General features: G+C 34.5%; 1 protein-coding gene across 2 annotated transcripts in view; it reads right to left on the reverse strand.

The window, feature by feature from the left end:
• The window catches only part of GRIK2 (glutamate ionotropic receptor kainate type subunit 2), a 641722-nt gene that overhangs the window by 11739 nt on the left and 606074 nt on the right, over positions 1–23909 (reverse strand). For both annotated transcript variants that reach the window (XM_057311163.1, XM_057311164.1), the window contains exons 15-16: positions 22996–23221; positions 2412–2662 (exon numbers count right to left, since the gene is read on the reverse strand). In XM_057311163.1, the coding sequence (XP_057167146.1) occupies positions 2412–2662; positions 22996–23221 (477 nt within the window). The remainder of the gene's footprint in view (positions 1–2411; positions 2663–22995; positions 23222–23909) is intronic.

Here is a 23909-nt window from a genome sequence, read left to right on the forward strand (position 1 = left end):
GTGGAAATAGCTGTGTCCTGTACTCACATCCATTACAGCTATTGATTAGGGAAAGCTTTCTGGGCAAGTTGATACCTAGTCTTGAATGATACTAGTCTAGAATGACTAATGGGAGTTTGCCAGGTTGAAAAATGGGCAAGATTTGCTCAAGTCAAATGAAAGAAGATTTGAAAAAGCTGGATGACCTTGGAAAATTGAAAGTAATTTACTTTGACTAGAGTAAAGGTGCAAATTGGGAAGAAACAAAAAATCGAACTATAATGGTAGACAGGGACCGATCCTAAAGTGCCGCATGTGCTAAGCTAGGGAATTTGGATTTCATAATGGAAGCCATGCGGAGACAGAATGCGAAAGCATTGGGGAATGTGACTAATAATCCTCATGTAACATCAACACAGTTGTTTCTTCTGTTTCATCTGCTTCAGTCAAAAAAGGTACATTAATTTCCTCTTCCTAATTGTTTTAGAAGGTCATACAGGTCCATAGAAATTCAAGAAAGCTGAATTTCAACTAAACTAATTTTTTATAGTAAGTATGAAGAAGGTTAATTTACAGAATTAAATCCCTACGTTCTTTGTTTTTGGGTGTTTTGTTTTGTTTTTTTACAGAATGCTTATAGACTAATTGTGCATAAAGACATGGCCTAGGCAAATCATATGACTAGGACACAAAGAGACAAGGGCAATAGAATACCACAAAGATCAAGAGATTAGTTCTTTGGCTTTATTTTAACACTGAGCTCTAACTGAAAGAAAATCATTGCATATGGAGATTTGAGATTCCAATTAGAAAACCCAAATTCCTTCTGTAATTTTGGGACTCATTTTAAGTATTAACTAACCAAATGACACATTTATTGCCAAATTATAGTAAAAATGGAAATCGATGAGTTAATGTCTTTTTGTCATTGATTAGTTCTTTGGATTTGATTTAAAACTGATTTTGACACTACAGAAAGGATCATAACATAATAAAAAGTGTATTGAGACTTATTCGTCCGTCGCACCAGTGCAACAAATATTTGATTTAGCCAAGTCAGCAGAAATAGCCATCCTGAATGTTGTGGGGAAATAAATCATATGATTTTCTAAATTTTTCAAACTTCTGAATAGGTTATTTTACTCAAGGACAAAAGGAGACTATCGAAATACTCATTTATAAAAACGGTATTTCTAAGTGTTAAATACTGTAGTCAAATAATAATATAGAATCCAAAATTTTGATTTCAGAAAGGAGAAGTAATTGCAACATAAATTACCAAAGACAGAGGAAAATGGTTTTGTTTTTAAAAAATAGTTTTAAAGGTATCAGTGTTCAAAGAATATTAGCAAAATATATTTACCTTATATTAATGTATGATATTATTTTTAATTTCATATTTTGCTCTCATATTTACTAATAAAAGTTCATAAATCTTTTAAGTACGAAAGAGAATATAATCTCACTGTGACACAGGGTCTAAAGGTTAGGCCCTAAAAAACATTTTTTTAATTAAAAACGAGAGATGTTTATATACAAAAAGTAAATGAGGTGCCAGAAGACTTAAAAATGGTAAAGCAGTATTTCATGTTCAGAGCTATAAATTCACATACGCAAAGTGTCATGTACCATCTGAAAGAGAGATTTTTCTATAAATATTCTTCATATTTATAGAACTGAGGAAATTATAACACTAGAGATATATAATTTGAATGAGATTCACAAATTTTTCAAGAATGGAACATAAAGACAGTTGTACAAAAGACTAAATGTATTAACAACTCAAGAAAAAATGCCAGAGTCTCAATATTTTTGAGGTTTATATATATTCTCCTAAAGACTCTGGTGCAAAGGAATAAAGGACTTATTAATAATAGCATTAAACGGCAAGAAAGGAATGAATATTTGCACACATTCACTAATTTAGAAAATTAACTGTAATTTCCACCATGCAAGTTAAGACTTTTTTTCAATTAGAAAATTATTGGACTAAAAGTCTTCAAATAAAAACTTCATCTACTCTCTAACTTGAAACTGTTCTTCAGGGTTGTATTTGAAAACACTTTTTATCTATAGAAAAGTATTTCTTCCTTCATATTACAATTTCCGACTTTTGCTTCCTTCATTAATTGCATTTCTCCATTAAACTAACTGCAATGAACTTCAAACAGCAAAAGTTTCTCTTTTTTTCAGGCTTTAAAAACAGGAGAAATAGTCCCTTGTTCTGAAGCTGGCTTTAATTTAAACACATTATTTTAAATTAAAAATCACAAAGGTGATCCTGATTCTTTCTGTGAACCTCCATCCGATAAAGACTCGCAGGAGACAATTAGCGGTCATGGTTCTAGGCATTACCCTTGCTTGGAAAGATCAAAAACCGTTTGTTTTATTATAACAACAATTGCTTTAAATTGTAAAAAAGTGACATTTACCTTTTCCAATTGAGCGTTTTTTTTGGATTTGTATAAAAACTCTCCCACTGCCACAAAAACTGAGAGCACCAAGCCGGCTGCCAGAACAATGAAGATGCCACCAATATTTTGAACCCCCAGGGCACTGGCCTCTTTGCTCTCCTCCTCTGGACAGCCATTGCCCCTCCACCACTTCTCCTTCATCATGTGCAGCTTGCCTTCCTCTTGCAGCTGAAGAATTGCTATGGTGATTTTGTCTCTATATGGAGAACCTAAGAAAAGAGAGGGTATGTTAACTCTTTCAAGGAACCCAGAGTTTTATAATTAAAGGTTAACATAATGAAAGGAGGACAGAGCTTTTTCCAAATGCCCCAGAGGATGCCAATATTTATTTTTCAGTAGAGAAAAACAACTGGAAAATGACGAAGGGTAGAAATTTAATGAGAGAAGTAAGTAGTGACATAAAGTAATGGCTTTCCGATTTTGAAGGGTACAAGACAAGTTGTTTTTAAGGAAGAAAACGTCTCCTTTTAAAAGGCAGGCAGTTCAGAGTACTGGAAAATAAGTAAAACAGAAGTAGAAACCTAAAAAAGAAATTGGTGCAGAGCAAGGATTTCTAGCTAATATATAGGAATCACTCCACGCTGAACCAGAGCACTGATAAACCAGTAATTCTATTTTTAGGGAAGTTGTGGGAAAAGTTGTGTTTCCCGGGGTTAAGTGCAATAATTTAAGGTAATCATGATCAACAGGCTGTATTCAGGGGTAGCTAATACTTTGTGAATAATAGGTAATCACTCCTATTTTTTATTTAATCTGAGTAACAGAAATAACAGGCTTGTACAGACTTGGATCCTTCAAAAATCATCATGGTAATGCATTGTAAGGTTTTTCTTTCGTAGTTTATTTATTATTTTATGCTTTTGGGGGAAATGTTCTCTCCAGTTGAGGCAACAGTGTAAGTGAAATTTAGTATTTATGCTGATGGAGTCAGATATTCATCTGTATGAGCTATTATATGGTAAGTAATAACTTTTCTAAGTGGTTGCCAAAAACATGGACTAATACCAAACTACGCGCATCTTCCAACACCCACCCCAAGGGATTGGCGTTACTTTTTCCCACCCCGAAATAGCCTATATCTAAGTTTCATCTTCTTTCCTAAAACACTATACTGCCCGTTCCATTTGTCTGCATCTTCTCATTCATAAGTTCTTCTGCTTACAGAAAATACTAATTTTAGAATTTTAGTTTGTATTCAATATTGCCTGTGATTTTTTTTTTTTTTACTTAAATATACCTACAGGGACCTATACTAAAACTTTATTTTTGCTAAGAGTGATTATAAACCTCATCAGGAAACTTTCCTGCCTCATAAGGGACACCACTATATATTTTGTTTTTACTTGTTAAATATAACAAGACCCGCTTAGCATCATTCTCTTAGTAAGACTAGTCAGGCGAAAAGCAGAAAGACAAGGAGAATCATAGGAAGTAAGTAACCTGTTGAAAAAGTTGGAGGGGTGGTGACTGAAGTCAGCTGGAGAGCTGTTTCTTTAACATAATCCTTAATCTTACTCAGAAGAAATGCGCATTTCTTCTATACAACATTTTTCCAATTTTCCTTAAAGACAGCATTACCCATGCCTATATTTAGAACTAAATATTCAATTTAAAATCTGCCCCTCAGCCACTTCAGGTCTCAATGGACAAGCCTTGCCCATACTACCTTCTACCCTGATCACTAAGTGGACACAGCCTAGGTCACCTAGTATTATCATTATTATTATTTACCTTTCAGGGTGTGATTTATTTTCCTGTGTAGATTATAAACCCTCTGGAATAGATGATGTTTATCTATCTATGTATCTCTATCATTTATCTCTGTCATCTATCATCTCAATATTTTCTCACATAATTCTCAATTCTGAATATTTTTTCACATAATAGGCTCTCAACAAATGTTTCATATTATGAGGAGCATAATATCTGACTGAGGCATTCCTACCATAATGTAAGAGTAACCTAGTGCTTTCGGTCTGACATGTATTTAAAAACCATAAATTAAGGCCATCTGTTGGGCTATCCAGTTTTCATTAATTCACTGCATCTAACCTAGCACCAGCTTCAAGGTCACTCTTACTTTGAATTGCCGTTCTGATTAACCATGTATATTCTCTGCAAAATAAATATTTGATTGAGGGAAAAAATCCCCTTTAAGCAGAATTGCAGTTCATCAAATATGTCTTTTAATTAGAAATACAGCAGCTGAAGCAAATTTTGTGCTGATAGTACTTGTGAAAATGGCCACATGTGACTAATATAAAATGTGGTTTCTCTTTTGGAAGTACAATTGTAAGCAAAATTTGGGGTGATAGTGACTTGAAAAGTAGACCTCAAATATGGGAAGTTCTTGATCCAGCTAAGTAATATTTTGAGTCAGCTTATTTCTCAACCTGAACAATACCGAAAGAATATTATTTTATTGCCAACTCACTATACCCATTAAACTGCATTAGGATCTTTATTCTAATATCTTCAAACACAATATTCTCCCCTACATTCTCAAAATAAGGAACAAACAGAAGCAACCCACTTTCTGACAAATGATAGATACACCTTGATTTCTTGCTTGGCTGAGCTTCCTATTTCCAGTGCTTAGAGTAAACATAAAAATTCCCCTTTGCTAGCAAAGCTCCCTAAACTTGTTTTCCAATATAAACACAGTAATGTGTAAATGGAATTTGGTAAAGCTACAAAGTTAATATACCTCATTTTGAGGTTTTTAACAAGATAAAATAATATAGGGAATATAATTGATGACAGTAAATCCTTGCCATGTTTTACTTGTCATTCTGTCATTGATTTAGTTTAATTATTTTTTTAAAGAAACAGCAATTCAACAATAACTTATTACTTCTTTGGTACATCTTTTGATGCTCCTGGGGAAGCATTTCGATACAGATACTAGTTGAAGTCCTCCACGGGCTGAAATTTCATCTCCTTGAAAAATCTCAAGGACACATTGAGATCAAAGAACAAAAGTATCTTTCATCCTCCTGTGACATGAACAGCCATGTGCTTAGCTCTAATGAAGTGAATAGCCATTAGTTAGATACATAGAGCTCACTTTTTGTCCAGACCCCAACCCAGCCTCAATCCATATGCTGGCAAGTGAGGAACCCTAAGAGCATTGAGCGTCAACGAGAGAAGCTGCCTCCAAGGAAGATATGTATTTTCGCAGGAGGACTCTAAGATTGATTAGAGCACTACGTAGGAAATTGTAAATATGTCTATTATAACACATACTATTGTACCTAAAAGTCAATCCTCAAATGCTTAAGGGACAGAGAGATAGCCATAGGAGTGAAGAAGCACTTTAGACAAAAATATCTGAAAAACTGCAACATCCACAGTAGAGAACTTTTTGTGAGAATGCATGAAACATTCTGTCTAAAATTCACTACTTAAAATATTGGCAAATAAATCATTTTTTGGAAAAAAAAAAAAAACCATGCAGGATATGCCAAAAACCTCGTAGACCTGAATTCAGCCTTTTGATTTTCACTATGCCATCTCTGAGTATTGGTTCTTTTATATTCTTGCTCACAATGAGATTTTCTTTGTTTATTTAAACATATAGTCCATACTGACAGAAAGGGACTATTATGTTTAAATTTTTTTTTACAAGTTGCCAAAAACCCCACTTACCAGATAGAAAAGGTTGTATCTTACAAAAGAAGGAAGAAAGGAAGGAAGGAAAGAAAAAAGAAGCAAACAAAACATGATTATTATATAGTGAAGCCTCTTGATATGTCAGATGCCTAAGATCTGGGGCTCAAAATGAGCACGGGGGAGGCATAGAGACAGTTTCAAGTGGTACATAGTAAGAGTGCATGCATGGGCACAAATAAAAAATAGAAATGCACCTATTCAGAATTTCCTCAATAAAAGAATTACGGTCTCTAAATGTCCCTAAATGTTAAATTTTGATCAAATAATTTTACATAAAATTATAATTTCATTAACATCCCTCCCAACAGATAGATTAAAAGCTCCTTAGGAAAATAAACTGTGATTATTATAAACAATACAAATCTCACCAAGTATTTCAGAGCTAACTTGCTGGGCTTGGTAAATTGAGTTGATTCCTTCCTTCCTTCCTTCCCTCCTCCTTCCTCCCTTATGCCTCTTCCATTCCTTTGCCGTTCTTCCTCTCTTTCTCATACTTTCCTCTTTTTGTTCTTCTTGCCTTCTCTTCTTGTGTCCTTTCATTCTTTTCCTTCCTTTCTCTTCCCTGCCCCCTTCCTTTCCTTGTCTTATCCTCCTCTCTTCCCTACCCTTCCTCCTTGCCTTCTTTTTTACCATTCCAAATTTCTTACTTGTAGGACGAAAGCCACATGTTATTATATATACTTGGTTCTAAACAGATACACAATTTATTGATTTGCTCATTTGATTGTCCTTTTCATTTTCTTTATAAGCTCGCAGTTTTAAGTATGTGCCAACATTTCCTTCTCCTATTTCAGAACATCCAGATAGTATAGAAATGATAAAACAAGTGAAGTCAGCATTATGTGAAATTCTTGGGGAGGCAAACTGATTGATAAATAGCTTTTCTTTAAAGGTTGCACATCAGGTTGTCTAATACTTGACATGCTTTAGTGAAATATGCTAAAATTACATTATCCATATACTGGCAATCTCCTATCCATTCAGCCAAAAGTTTCTTTACTTTCAAATCAGGCTTCTGTATGCTTTAATCAATTACGAAGGTCAGAAGCAGGATTACCTTTGCTTTCTATAAATGTCTTGTTCTAAAACTCATTACAACAATATTTCCCAAACTGGATTTTCCCTCACAGACTTCTTTTTTTTTGGTAAATGTACATCTATGTTTCATTTTTAAAGGATTCCTTGGTCAGATAAGCTTGAAGAATACTCCATAACAAATACATCTTTTATAAATTCACATTATACAGTCGCAAAACACAGGCTTCCATCTACCCATTAAAAAAAGGAAAAAAGTATCAAAAAATTGTTTAAATGATTAAATTATCTTTAAGGAAAGAATTTTCTCCTGCACATCTATTAATGTCCTCTTCAATTATTTTATTTTAACTTCAATTTGAGAAGTACTGCCTTAGAGAACAATAATTACTACTCTTTTTTAAAAGATTTTATTTTTTCATTTGAGAGAGAGAAAGAGCATGAATGGGGGTGGGAGGGGGAGAGGGAGAAGCAGACTCCCCACTAAGCAAGGAGCCCAACTTGGGGCTTGATCCCAGGACCTGGAGATCATGACCTGAGCCAAAGGCAGATGCTTAACCATCTGAGCCATCTGAGTCACCCAGGGGCCCCAATAATTACTACTCTTATTACATCAGTGCTCTGTCAAAAATATGTTTTTCCTTATTAGATCTTTCTGCTTGTCCCTGCTTAGAAATCTTCCTCCCTGTCTTTGAATTTACACATCATTACACCACAGCTCATTAAGTTGCATTTTCTTTTTTGTATGTTCTTTTTCGTTTATTGCTAATATGCCTCATGAAACATCAGCTCATAAAAATTCACATCGCACTGCTCACCTTAAAACATGTCTCTACACCTGACTTTCAAGTCTCTTTATAAGATACCTTTGGGGATCAATAGTTATAAGAGTTATTTAAGTATATTTCTATATCAAATTGATTAAAAAAACAATTTTGGGGGGAAATACACAGTTTTCATCCTTCCTAATTGCACTCGAATCTTTCAAACATTTTGTTAAGTGTTCTCAGGGGCTGGCTAAGCACTGCTGTTTTTCATAATGACCAACCCTTTCCAATTGCTAGAGGACTTCAGTTTCTTTTGTTTCATATTTTGTAGTTATCCAGGTCATCATGATAATATTATGTGCTATGAATGACACAGAATTAGGTAACATCTTAGTAGCTGTTCTCTTTAAGTCTGAGAATATATTTCTATGAATGAAGTAGATTACTCATAATTTTAGATTTCTCCTAGCTGGTCATTACTCCAAGATATTGTGTACTTTCTGTAATATGGTTATGTACATGTCTTGTGGGTATGAGACAATACTCGAATCACTAAGCATATATTATTTCAAGGACTTGACCCAAAGAACTTTAATCATTCCTGAATTACTCCTCTTCATTGAAAGAGTTTTATCTGATCAATGTTTCTAAGGCATATACCCCAAAACTTGAAGCCCTTTACGTGTTGGCCTAATGCCAGGCTACTTGTCACTTATTGGTAATCAACTATTCCTTATTCACCTCATTTTATCCACCATCTAGCACAGTGCCCATCACACAGCAAACATTCAACAAATGCTTTTTGAATGAAATATTGAATCAATTATAATATATCAATTATGATATAGCCAAAATAAGTCAGGGTAGAGCTTCTGATATTGGATATCTTCTCAGGCGCTTGTTAAATTTAGTAGAATGAGTACATAAACAGACTTATTTCGCACTTCTAGTATTGACCACCTAGAATAAGTTAGGGCAACAAATAAGTTTATAAATTCTTATGCAGTTCTTGCATTTAATCACCAGTCAGCAGTTTCCCTTGGTCAGTGCCTTAATAAGAAAAACACTGGTTAGCCCCAAAGTTGAGGATATCTGCCGGAACCCTCAACTTCCATTCTTAAATTACAGTGCTGCTGGCAATGTTAAATTTTATGAAATGGCTTCCTGCTTCCTACGCTGAGATCAGTGCCAGGTGCCATAAATGCGCAATAAATTTCAGGTGCTTTTAGAGCTGTATCTCTTTTTACCATTCTTTCCATGATAAAATCTTCCAATAAAGATGGAACCAAATCACATTCTCTTAGAGCCTTTCTCTCAGCAGAAGATGGATTTTATTATCTCAAAGGACACTTTCCCTCCCATATTTGTTTTTAAGAAGTGCTAAGACAAATTTTACATTTACATTTTAGATTCAGTTTTATATTGCTGTATTTCCAGTTTTATGTTTTATTGAGTCAATAATGTTGTTATACAATACCACAGCATCATTGTTCATTTTCTCTTAGAACTTGTCTCTGTTTGTAACTAAAAAATAACTTCTGTGATTGCTTAATGCCCATTGACCCTAACAAGCTATAAATTCCATAAGGACAGGGGTTTTATCTGCTTATATCTGCTTTCTCTGCTTGGTATAACACCTGGAACAGAGTAAGGATACCATATTTGTTGAATGAACACATGCATAAATAAAAGAATGTATTAATTACTAAATAATTGGTCATTCATGTTTGCAGTGTTATCTTTAGTAATTTCTTTTGAACCCAAACTATGTCTAGATATTTAATCTATATCTGATAATTATAATAAATATCAAATGAAGCTTTCAATATATGTAGCAACTAAACACTTTCATGGGGCCCATTTCACACTTCCTGTTAGATGACACCTAAATTGGTTACTGTTTCCTTCTTTGCATTTTCTTTTGAAGGTATCCCATCAAAGCCTTCAAATTGATAGGACTATAAGGAGTCCATTAATGAGAATCACAGAAATAGAAGAAGAGTAATCTTATCTTGAAAACAAATTATCGACATTTTAATCACAGAATAGTAAATGACAGATAAAAGTGATCCATTCTCCATGATACCTTGTAATCTTTCCACACTGGAAACCTAGGAACATGATTTCCTTGTTTAAAAATTTTCAGTGGTGCTCTAGAGCCATATAAAATCTCCATTCCTAAAGGTGTCATGCAATCCCTTTCTTCAATCTATCACAGACTTCTTTTCTGATTTTACCTCTTCTCCTTACACCTAACCTGCTAGCAATACACACTAGTTGTACCTCTCATAGCCTAGAGGGCCCCATTTCACACTTCTCCAACTTTCTGGTTGACCTCCCTCTCATTCAGACAAACTTCTGCTCATCCTTCTCTATATCTGCGCACTTTTTCTTGACTACCACAGATACATACAGGATCCCTCTTTTTTGGTGCCACAGCACATTGCAGATACTCTAAAACAGCATTTGGTGCATCATATTCTAATGTTTTCCATACTTCTTTCCTTCCTAGATGATGCTATGAATGCCCTGGGGGCAAGGACCATGTCTGAATCATGTTTTGTTGTTGTTGTTGTTGTGTTTTTTCTTTACTATATGACACACACAAATATTACTTGGCACAGGTGCTAGATTCTAGACAAATAGTGATGAACAATGTCACGTGAGCCCTACTCTTCTAGAGTTTTCAGTGCAACAAAAAACGCACACATGGGATAACTTTTTACAAATATGAGGATCATTATAATAAAAAACACAATATTATAGAACCCTGTAACAGATGGAACTAAGTCTGCTGAGTAAGTACACAAAAGGGTTGCATTACTTTGAAAATAAGGGTTGGGAAAATAACTCTCTTTAGTTGCCTTTTGCCTACTTTTTTTTAAGATTTTATTTATTTATTCGACAGGATAGAGACAGCCAGCTAGAGAGGGAACACAAGCAGGGGGAGTGGGAGAGGAAGAAGCAGGCTCACAGCGGAGGAGCCTGATGTGGGGCTCGATCCCATAACGCCGGGATCACGCCCTGAGCTGAAGGCAGACGCTTAACCGCTGTGCCACCCAGGCGCCCCTTGCCTACTTTTATTTTCTTTCTATCACATTCTTGTTTTTGGAAGGTATATGTGGGAAAGAAAAATGATAGTGAAAGCATCCCACACCCACTTAGTTCTTTCTTCTAGAAATAGAAGATAGAACTAGGTAGAAGACATCAGGGACATGATGGAATGAAGCCAAAGATAAATGCATCGTTAATGTAAAAATGAGAAAGGAAAAGCAAAAAACTGTAAGGCAGAGAGTATATGGATTTACAGAGCAAACACATATATAGATATCAAGGGGATGTACCACAAAGGATGTTGTGGATATAGTAAATTTTAAAGTTAAGTACTTAGATTCAAAATCAATAACTAGCTTAAGTTGGATAGAGGTTGTATTTTTTTCCTCTGTTGTAGACCTCAAAATGCAATGTCTTCATGACCTCCATAGAAAAGCAATGTAAATGTATTCTATTTGAAGGAATATTTGAGGAATCCTCAGGAGAATATTCAGTATTTAAGATCACAAAAGGAGATGCTTATATGAGACACACAAACTGTATCAATAAAAAATTCAAATTATACAGTATGAGTTTTAACCAGTTGCCTTTTATCCATATTCTGAATATACTCGAACTTATGTGAAAAGAATAAAAAGGGCAAACATCAGCATCTAATGAAAAAGTAAACTATTTTCACTGGATCTGACATCTTTCATATATATTAATTAAAAGTAGCTGGTGAAGTAGATTTGTAGTCACGTTTCTTCCCTGGGTATTAAATCATGAAATTCTGACACTAAGTATTAAAACAGAAATGGTTTTATCCTAGAAACCCTGCCTTCCTTACAATTTTTCATCTGCGTAGTAATCATTTGAATGTAGTAAGAATGGAAATGTCAGGAATATTTTCCTAACTTTGCTGTTTTCATTCCAAATGTAATATCAAACTATAATGAACAAATTTGCAAAAAAGTTGCACCATTTTAAAAAAAGTCATCATTGTAGTTAATCATCAAGAACCCCAAAACGGGGGGATGCCTGGGTGGCTCAGTCAGTTAAGCATCTGACTTCGTTTTGGCTCAGGTCATGATCTCATGAGTCGTGGGATCGAGCCCTGGGTCAGGCTCTACACTCAGCAGGGAGTCAGCTTGAAGATTCTCTCCCTCTGTCCCTCTTCCCACTCGTGCATGTGTTCTCCCTTTCTCTCTAAGATAAATAAATACATCTTTAAGATAAAAAAAACCCAAAATTGAGAGAGAGAGGATAACTTTTTGAAGACAGTAAATACATATCCTTTAAGGCAGAGCTCAAGTCTGTTTTCATTTTGGCCTGACTGCTTTATCCTCACTGAAAACTGCCCACTGAGTCTCTGCATCATATAACAGACCACTTGTCCATGTTGTATATTTCCCATTTGGTGTTAAATTTGTTTTTTCACATTTGTCTCCTTAAGGAAGGGGATGATTCATATCTATATTTTGTGTTCATTATTTATAGAGCCAAACAGGTTGAAGAGTAATAAAATTTCTAATAGATTAACCAAATACTAAGGAAGAATAAATGTCTTCAGAGATAATCTCTGAATATATCTCGGGATTCAGTTCAGGAAATGTTTGGAGAAGGAAAAACTTCATTTTACTTATCTATATAATGCTCTACAGTTCAACTGCCTCATCTTTATCAATCACCTTCTTCCCCCAAAATGATGGTTAACTAACTACGGTATATTGATTAAGTGATGGTAAAACCCTAGCTCGATCCCATGAGCCATGAGATCATGACCTGATCCGAAGAGAAGAGTCACATGCTTAACCAACTGAGCCATCCAGGCACTCTGAAAGACATTTCTAATTGGTTAGGAATGGGTCGTATTAACAATCTGCCTTATCTACAATATATTCAATATGTCTGAATATATAAAGAAAAGAGGGCAAAAAGATAAGATACTAGTAACTTAATATCTAATTTAATAACTAATAACTTAAAAACCACAGATATGTAATTCTCTGTGGTACATGTGTTCTGAAGCAAATACTATAAATATAATATGTTTAATCCTTATTACAACACAATTGTGTAGACATGATTCCCCCCGTCTACAGATAAGGATGCTGAGTCTCAGAAAGGCTCAGTAACTTCGGCGAAGACACCTGCAACACTCAGGTGAAAAGAGGAATTGTACATAAGTCTTCTGACTACAAAGGCCACACATTCTATTCAGTGTGCTAAGAAAATGCTTTTCACATGAGGGCCAGAAAATGCAAGGCAGTCATCTTTGGAATTTAGTATTTACACATGTTACCTCTGTGCTTTGACTTTTTCTTTTTCTAATAAGAGTGATTCATTGATCTTACTTAGTCCTGCTAACCAAAGGATAACAATCTGGCATAGTCAATCTGGCTAACTAATCTATAATAGAGTTTGAACCCATGGCCTTGGACTAATTAGCATGACACTAAATGAATGAAATGATCTAATGTTTGCATAAAAAATCTATCAGAACTAACTCTGTTTTCATGAAAATTATCCATTTATGCATTGTTTGGGCACCATTTGGTCAGCCTTTACAATATTAATGAGGACTGCTCATGCTGGTGCTTATAAATCATCAAATTCCCTCTGGAAGCTTCCTAGATTCTAGCATGAGGAGTCTATTGATGATGTCTGTGGAGCAGGCGTAGTTTACTGAGACTCTCATCTGTTTTCAGTGACGTGAAATCAAGACTTTAACAATATGCCAGGAATATACAACTTCGACAAGCATACTTTGACTTTTTTTTGTTTAATTCAGGATCTGAAAATTATTAGATCTTGATTTAGCCTTGCAAAATCACTTCACCAACATTAAAATTATACTGCTTATGCAATGAAAAAATAGAATGCATTTTAATGGAAGGTTTGACCTGCAGAAAGATGAATAATTTGCATCAATTTTTGTGCATTATGTTCAACTAATGAAGACAAATGTATTCATTCATTTCAGTAAAGCTGAAGAACTGAAGGCCAGCAATTTTATGCATCTATAATGACGAATATTACAGTACTTATTATATGATGAATTGGGAATTCTAGAAATGGATGGTGAGCAAAACAGGGGAAAAAACATGCTTCTCATACTGATTTCTATTTTTATAAACACTGGCATCTGCCTTAAACAAACAACATGCCTTCCCTAGTATCAATTCTATATCTCTCGTGTCATCAAAGAACAAGAAATAAAGAAGCAGTGAGATCTCACGCATTTAACATTAGAATAGAGAAGTGAAGAAAGAAATTTCACATTGTTCATATGTCAAGGTGGTTTACTTCTACCATAAAGATTCAATGGTACAACCTATTGCAACATTTTCTTCTTTAGGCTAATTATGTATAACAGCATCATAAGGAGATAAGTGTTACTTGAGAATCTTTAATAGGACTACTGCTACTCTGTATTCCTTAACATAAAATATATTATAAAACAGCTTGTAAAGGTAACATTAAAATCCTATTATGAAATAAGAGTATATCCTAACATTTATAATTAAATAAACAAATATGACAGAAATAAAATGTATATAGTAATTTTGTGTGTGATAAAATTATCTTTAGGGGCTCCTGGGTGGCTCAGTTGGTTAAGCATCCGACTCTAGATTTAGGCTCAGGTCATGATCTCATGGGTGGCGGAATCCTGCATTGGGCTACATTGGGATACCTGCTCGGCAGGGAGTCTGCCTAAATATTCTCTCCCTCTGCCCCTCCCCACTCTCTCTCTCTAAAAAATAAATAAATAAATCTTTAAAAATATGATCTTTAAATCTAACCTTAGTATTAAAAATCACGATAAACACATCCACTTTACATTAATCTCTACTTCATTTTTATATTTCTGTCTTATATTTTTCATGTATTACATATATGTCAGTAGGTTGTATGATTATATGACTAAGTTAATTTGCATTTTCTTTACAGAAATAATTATTCACTGACTGGAAGAAACTTACTATTGATTTAACCCAACAAGTAAAATGGGAACAAATGATATAATAGAAAATTTTAACATCAACAATAGGCACAGACATGAACACAATCCCTCCATTCCCTTCTCAGCTGACACATATTTCATGTATGTTATTAAAATCATGAGGAACTAACGAATGAAGCATGCCACTAGCTCATTGTTAAAAATGGAAATAGTTTTAATGATTCCCTTTAGTCACTTTACAATATTTCTACCAAATTGAACACAGCAAAGCAAAATAACCCCAACTGGCCATAATGGATTTTTTCCAGACTGCTGCTTTCCTACCAGCTCATGGACCACTGAGTCTGCCTAGTCCTTGAAGTGCAATGTGCACTCAACATTCGAAAGAGAGAAGCCAAGAAGGCTTTTAGTCTGGGCAGTAAGAAGGGAGGTAATGCAGTAGAAAATGCCATTAAGGAGAAATGCTCCCTTTTCAGATAAATAGATTATCACCTATGGTGAATTAAAAGGCAAGAGACTGCAACTGCTCACACATTTTAAATATTCCCTAATGTAAACTGCAGCGATTTCCTTTTATGCTTTACCCCATCTAGAGTTGTTGTTTTTTCTTTTTTTAAATTCTTTTGAATGAAATAGGAAGTTCAGTTAAGAGTAAGAACACCTACAACTTCAAAAATCTACCATACAGTAAATATCACGTTGAAATAACATTGCTGCAGTCAGGAAAACGGAGAGGGATAGAATGTCACCCCGAGCTTAATTAAACCAGCTTATGCTTATTTAGCATTTACCTTCACATCATTGTTGACTGCTCCAGTAAAGTATTTTTGTGTAAACAGACCTTCCCTAATTAAATAGCTTATATTGGAGTCATTCAGCGATTTCACAACACACTTTGGGCAGTTCTCATCACACTCAGAATGATGAATGGTGATGGCAGGCCCCTAGATGAGTCACACTGGAGGAGGCCTAGCAAGCTAACAAGAGACTGCACGAACTTTGGGTGGTAAAGGTGCATATATATATAATTTTTGAAATATTTCTGATTTCCCACGCCAAAGGAGACAAAAGTATTTTCTGTTTTAACCTCCTGCACTTAACCACATGTGCCTCTATGAGATTGTCTGACAGTCTGAACAACAACAAAAGCAAAGGGACTTCCTCTCTTTAATTGCATTTACAGTATTAGTAAAGGTGAAATTTTCACTATGGATTATGGCTCCTCCAGAATATTAACTCGAAATCCTGGGGAATTTCTGGTACTGATCTGAATTTCCAGAACTTGAGCCCATATTGCTCTGCTGTGAATATATTTATCTCATTAACTCTTGCTGTAAAAAGAAGAAGAGCCTCAAACAACATTTTTTTCACACCTGAATGCATTTTTTTTGGTTTGTGATTAAACAAAATTTTGAAATTAAGTAAATATGATGTACTACAAATAATCTTCAATATGCTTGAACAATGATGACATAAAAGGCAAATGCTAATTAACTAGTTAAAAATGCAGCTTATGATATTGGTTGAAAGTTTACGGGAAGTCAGAATCTCATTCAAGTACTAGAGTTACACATCCTTGTGTTTATTAATGACTAAATAAATATAAATAATTCATGAAGCCGTATTTCTAGTAGAGGTAATAACAGCAAATCATAAATTACTGCCTGGAATCTTTTCCTCAGAAGTGAAGTATTTAAGGGAGTGAAGTATGAGATGCCTCTTTCTAGATCATACTTCTCTGATGAAGTTATATAAGCGAGTTAAGACTCACTCATCATGTACTGAGTCTCAAAATTATTTTAATTTCATGCCATGTTATGAATGAATAAAATATAATTTGCTAAAGAACTTAACATTATCATGTCAAAGAGAAGAAAAGTTATCTGAATAAGAAAAACAAACTACATATTGCAATACCTGCAGGTGAGTGATTTGACTATTATTCCTTTACATTCTTGTTTTCAAATCTACCTCATTCAGAATTAGGATAAAAATAAAATATATACTCCATGCATTAAATAGCCTTTAATGATAATGAAAATTTAATAAATTTAAATTAATATTTGCCAGTGAAAATAAAGGAGAATGTGCTAAAATCTTCTTGGTCTGTCGTTTTGCTGTGTCATAGTATTTTTCAGATTTTTTGAATTTTTATTCCTCTGTACTGATAATTTTACATTCAAATTCCAAGAATGTCCTTATAAGAGTTAGAAATTTATCATGTGCTATTGCCTAATTTAAAAAAATTATTTCAATGAAAACATTAATATACTATTATACCCCACTAATCTACACACTACAGAAAATGATTCCACTTAGATATAATACAACATGATATCTCATGCATTGCCCTTGCCAATATCAATATTTTCCACAATAACTCAGCTTTCTTCAGAAGGACAAGAGTTGATCTGATCAGCTAAGCTGAACAGATAAAAGAAAAAAAATCAACATCCTAAGGCTTATAATTTTATTTGTTTTGTTCTTTCATCTTATCTATAAGATAAGCTTAAAATTAGAGGAAATAGAAATTCTAAGTGCTATGCCTGGTATTTTCCTCAATTTAAAAAGTTACATTAAATATATAGCTCATATATCTATTAATATTTTGAATTGTTTTATATTTTATTTATAAGTCTCTACTAAAGAGTGTCAGGGGGGCGCCTGGGTGGCACAGCGGTTAAGCGTCTGCCTTCGGCTCAGGGCGTGATCCCGGCGTTATGGGATCGAGCCCCACATCCGGCTCCTCTGCTAGGAGCCTGCTTCTTCCTCTCCCACTCCCCCTGCTTGTGTTCCCTCTCTCGCTGGCTGTCTCTATCTCTGTCGAATAAATAAATAAAATCTTTAAAAAATAAAAATAAAGAGTGTCAGGGGTAGGGAGGGATTGAAATTTTTTTTGTATGTTTCAATAAACTATAACAGAGAGCTTCCTTAGAACTGATTCAACTATTATCTTTCTTTTTTAAATAGTTTTCAAACCTGAAATAACCTAGTGGGTTTTGAGATTTGTATAATATACCATTTTGATTTATTTTTAGTAAGCATTTCCTCAAAATGAGAGTATGATCAGAACATTTCTGGTACACTAGTACATTGTATTTACAAAACAAACAAGAGAACAAACAAAACCCCTCAAGTTTAAGGTTTTATATTAAGTAGAAATCAAAATTATTAAGAAATTTTGAAATTATGAGTGCTATTATGTGACTATTATTAAAACACCTGTGCTAAAGCTTCTGCACAGTGAAGGAAACATTCAACAAAATTAAAAGGCAACCTACAGAATGGGAGAAAATATTTTCAAATGACATATCTGATAAAGGGTGAGTATCCAAAATCTGTAAAGACATTCTCTAACTCAACAACCAAAAACCAAATAATCCTGCTAAGAAATGGGCAGAAGACGTGAATAGATATTTTTCCAAAAAGACATATAAATGACCAACAGACTCATGAAAAGATGTTCAACATCACTCACCATTAGGGAAACACAAATCAAAATTACAATGAGATATCACGTCAAACCTATCAGAATGGCTAAAATCAGCAACGCAAGAAACAACAGGTGTTGACAGGATGTAGAGAAAGGGGAACCTTCTTACACTGTTGGTGGGAATGCAAACTGGTGCAGCCACTGTGGAAAAGAGTATGGAGGTTCCTCAAAAAGTTAAAAATAGAACTACCCTATGATCCATCAATTGCATTACTAAGTATTTACCCAAAGAATATAAAAATACTGATTTGAAGGGACACATGGACCCCGATGTTTTTAGCAGCATCATCAACAATAGCCAAATTGAGGAAAGAGCCCAAACATTGATCGATTGATGAATGGATAAAGAAGAGGTGGTATATATATATATATATATATATATATATATATATATATATATATATAATGGAAAATTACTCAGCCATCAAAAAGAACGAAATTTTGCCGTTTGCAATGACAGATGGAATTAGAGTATAATATGCTAAGCAAAACAAGTCAGTTAGAGAAAGAAATATATGAATTCACTCATATGTGGAATTTAAGAAACAAAACAGATGAGCATAGGAGAAGGGGGACAAACAAAGAGAGGGAAGCAAACCATAAGAGAGTCTTAACTATAGAGAAAAACCTGAGGGTGGATGGAGAGGAGATGGGCGGGGGATCAGGTAGATGGATGATGGGCCTTAAGGAGGGCACTTGTGATGAGCACTGGGTATCATATGTATGTGATGAATCACTAAATTCAATTCCTGAAACCAATATTACACTATATGTTAACTAACTAGAATTTAAATAAAAACTTGTAACAGAAAAATAATAATAAAATAAAATACCTGTGCTATACTGCAAAGTTCTCACACATCCTCCTCGAATCTTACTCCTCATTACCCTGGATTACTCAAGCTTGTTTAATGAGGTCATCACATTTAATAATGTAAGATGCCATATTTATTATTAGCTCTAAAAGTTATGTGTTTTCTCTGTTTATAAATCTTACTGCACCATCGTATTTTCAGATGTAGAATTCATGTACTCAACAAATATAGAGGATCCACAGAACATAGGTGCTGTTGTGTATGCTTCCAAAAATGAAGAAACAAAGATCCATGCCCTCATCCAGCTAATGTAAACTGGCAAAAGATGGTAAGGACATACGAGAATCTCACTCCTTTCAGAGACAAAACTGAAAAAAAAAATGCATTTATTTGTTCCAGCTCTTTCCAGATAAAACTATAAGGCAATGGGAGACTAACAAGTCACTGCTCCCACCCCTCATAAGTGCGGAGTTTGCTCAATTTTTAAAATTTGTTCTAAGACATTAGCTAACTGTATATTTCCATGTAGTTCCTAGCCCAATTTAGAACAAACTCTCAGAGTTTGCCAAGCACATTCAGAAAAATTGTTGTAAGTTTAAATTAAATAGATCTTAGGTTTTCCTATAACCTTCTAATTTTAGTAATTAAAAAAAAAGAAATCTAGAAGTCATAACTTTCATGTGACTTGTCCAAGATTACAATGAATGACAAGGCTAAATCTAGAATATCATTGTGCATAATACTACACGACGACAGTTTCTCTTTTTTAATCGAAGTATAATAGACATACAATATCCTATTAGCATTAGATGTACATCATAGTGATTCAATATTTTTATACATTATAAAATGATCTCCATGTTAAGTCTAGTTATCATCTGTCACCATACAAAGATATTACAATTATTGACCAGATTCCCTATGCTGTACATTACATCTTCGGGACATTTATTTTATTATTGTAAGTATTTCTTAATTCCCTTCACCTAGTCCACCTGCCCTTCTACCCCTCTCTCCTGTGGTAAGCAGCAGTTTGTTTCCTGTATCTATGAGTCTATTTCTGTTTTGTTTTCCTTCTTCATTTTGTTTTTTAGATTCTACATATAAGTGAAATCACACAGTATTTGTCTTACTCTGTCTGACTTACTTCACTTAGCATAATACCCTCTAGGGAATTGCAAGGTCGTTGCAAATGATGATACTTTCTAATAGCACATTATCAGTCTATCGTCTAAAATATAAATTTGGTTATACTCCAACTCATAAATGAGTAAAGTATACTTGAAAAAATGACAAAGAAGACACTCCTCACAAATTCCAAATAAATGGTACATGAACTCATGAAGTTTCTGAGTTCATTATGCAATTCTTACTGAGGAAAAGAATCATGCCAGACCTAACCACGGCAAATGCCACAGTTTGAGCACTCCATCAACAAAAAACTTTGCTCCTCAAGTAGTAATTATGAATTCAACAATTAATAAATATTTATCATATATTAAAGTTAATTATAAAACTTCTGAATTAATACATACATTGGCATAACAACAGCAAGGCTTTGTTTGGGAGGTTTTTCCCTGGTTCAGGCAATAAAGGGGTTCATTTTGTGTGTAGAATTTAAAAACAGCAATAACATCAACTATTACAACTATCAGCAAGTCAAACATGTCAAAAATAAAATAGTCCACCTCAAAAATATCTTCTGTGCATCTAATTTAATAACCCACTTATTAAACATTTAATAACCCAACTTTTATTAAACTTTGAATTAACATACATTTCATTTCTTATTCTTTAATAAACATTGTATTCTACTTGGAAACTAATTTGGAGAATTTCCATTATATAATTTACCCTCCCCCCCACAACAAATGTGATCTCAGCTACACTTGCATAACTGGGAGTAAGAATTCAGGGTTTTTTGTCTGCTTGTTTTCACTTCTACAGTGACTGTGAATTATTATTTGGGTCTACTATATAAATACAGCAATATGTCAGGGCGCCTGGGTGGTTCAGATGGTTAAGCATCTGCCTTCAGCTCAGGTCCTGATCCCAGGGTCCTGGGATTGAGCCCTGCATCTGGCTCCCTGCTCAGTGGGGAGCCTTCTTCTCCCTCTCCCTCTCCCCCCCATCCCCCTGCTCTTGCACGCTCTCTCTCTAATAAAGAAATGAAATCTAAAAGAAAAAAAATCACCACAAATTTAGTGGCTTCACAAACACAAATGAATTATCTAATAGTTCTGAATGTCAGAAGTTCTAAAAGTGATATGTCTGCAAGGCTGCATTCCTTCATCAACCTCAAGGAAAGAATTTTTTCCCTGCATTCTAAACTAACTCCTAAAGGTCATTTGTGTTCCTTGGCTTGTGGTCCTTTCTTCCACGTTCAGTTCAGTAGGTAGCATTCTCAAATCTCTCTCAGTCTCTTTCTCCTTTCAACTCCCCAACACCATGGTCTGAATGTTTGTGACCACCCAAATTCCTATACTGAAACCTAATACTCAGTATGACGGTATTTGGAGGTGGGGCCCTTGGGAGGTGATTAGTCATTAGATGGCACCCTCATGAATGAAATTCGTGCTTTTATAAAAGGGACTCCAGAGAGATCCCTGACCATTCTGCCATGTGAAGACACAGTGAGAAGACAGCTGTCTATTTAACAGGAAGCAGGTCTCACCAGACAGGGAGTCGGCTGGCACTTAGATCATGGACTTCCAGTTTACAGGAGTGTGAAAAATAAATCTCTGCTGTTTACGTGCCACCCCATCTCTGGTATTTTGTTATAGGTACCCGAATGGATTAAGACACTCTTCCTTTCACTTCTTTCATCATCACGCCTCATTGACTGTGGCTCTAACCCTTGTTCCTCCTTCTTACAAGGACCCACCTAGTTAATCCAGGATAATCTCCCCATCTCAAGATACTTAATTACATTTGCAAAGTCCCTTTTGTAATATAAGGTAACACATTCACATATTTTGGGGATTAGGCTGTGGACATTTGGGGGGAGCCATTATTATGCCCACCACATGTACACGGGTACTGTAACGTTATGTATGAATACACTTGTCATATGAATATATATACATATTCATATATATTATACACATATGTGAAGTTCAATAAATCAAAATTTTCATTGTTTGTCTCTTCTGGCAATTATTATCCTTTTTCTCTTTACTTCTTTTTTTTCATCCTTTATTTCATTTCATGATTATTATTGAAAATAATTTTGTCATATGAAAGAGAAAGGATGTTAAAAATAAGTAATCCCGGTGTCAAATATTCTAGGTATGTTATTAGTGAACAGTCAGCTATTTCTCTAAAATAAAACAGTAAAACATATATCCGCAGAAACCAATGAACCATTTGTGGCTCACTCTTTTAATTCACTCTCTAAGTCAAATACTGTACTCAAAAGCCACAAATCTGAAAAAAACAAAATGCAGAAACTTTTATTCATAAAATATTTTTTAAATATAGAATTGAGACAGTCTTTTACATTAATGTTGTGGGTTTTTTCAACACTGATATAGTAGAAATGGCTACTGACCATTTTGGTAGAAATCAATTTTTCTTTTGTTACTTACCTATTTAGAAGCAGATGTCCAAATTGCTTCCTGATTTTATACGGTAACAGGACATAACAAGATAGATTTGTTAAAAACAGAATTCCTTATGGCATGTGGAGGCACTGGTTTTCCTCCTTCTCACAGCAACTAAGATTAATGAACAAAGAACCAGTGACTGACATAAAACCTACCCATGGGGGTGCCAACGCCATAACCTTTGGAGTCTATAAGGCCGCCAATCTGTGTCAGGTTACAATTCCGCTGGGTAACAAACTCAATGGTTGTTGACTCCATTAGGAAAGCATAATCAGAGGTGAGGACCCTCTGGATTCCTTCTTCATTACTTTTGACGAGTACTGACTGCCTCCTGCTACTCATAAAGGCCCACATTTTGTCATACGTAGATATTTTTGATTTCTAGGAAAAAATAAAATAGGTAAGAAAGATATTCCTTAGTTTCCATGTGTTCCTACAATATTTAGATGGAATCGACTGTATTTCATTTACTCATACTAACTTATAATTGTCTTACTAATAATAGTAATATCTACACAAAGAAATAAAAATCTGTATAAAAAAAGTGTCTCGTAGCAATTCCTCATCTCATATTTCCAGGTATAACACTGACTTATTTAACAAACATATCAAAAATAACATAATGTTCAAAAACGCATAGCTAGTAAATCATAGAATGGAATATAAAGAGAAAATAACAAGATTAATAGGAGGAACTTCTGTGCCTATATCTCACATGAGTATCTCATCTGTATGATTTTATCTTTCAACATAACTATAACATCGGATTTGGAAGACACTGGACACCAACTGACACTGCAAAACCTTGAGTTTTTGTTTGCTTGTTTTTGTTTTTCCCAGTATGGCTGACTAAAAGACTGATGTCAGATTATCCTCCGGGTATACACAAAGATAGAGGATGAACAAATAATGGAATTTGTTACAAATAAAAATTTCCACTGGGACACAATCTGGACACCACAGAACCTCTTTTAGCCTGCCTCAGGACAATAGGAAGCCTATCATTCAGATCTACTAACTAACTAAAGATTCCTGGACCAATAAAATTGAATAGTTTTTATGTCCACCT

The sequence above is a fragment of the Ursus arctos genome, unplaced genomic scaffold (assembly GCF_023065955.2).
Source record: "Ursus arctos isolate Adak ecotype North America unplaced genomic scaffold, UrsArc2.0 scaffold_13, whole genome shotgun sequence".
NCBI classification, from domain to species: domain Eukaryota; kingdom Metazoa; phylum Chordata; class Mammalia; order Carnivora; family Ursidae; genus Ursus; species Ursus arctos.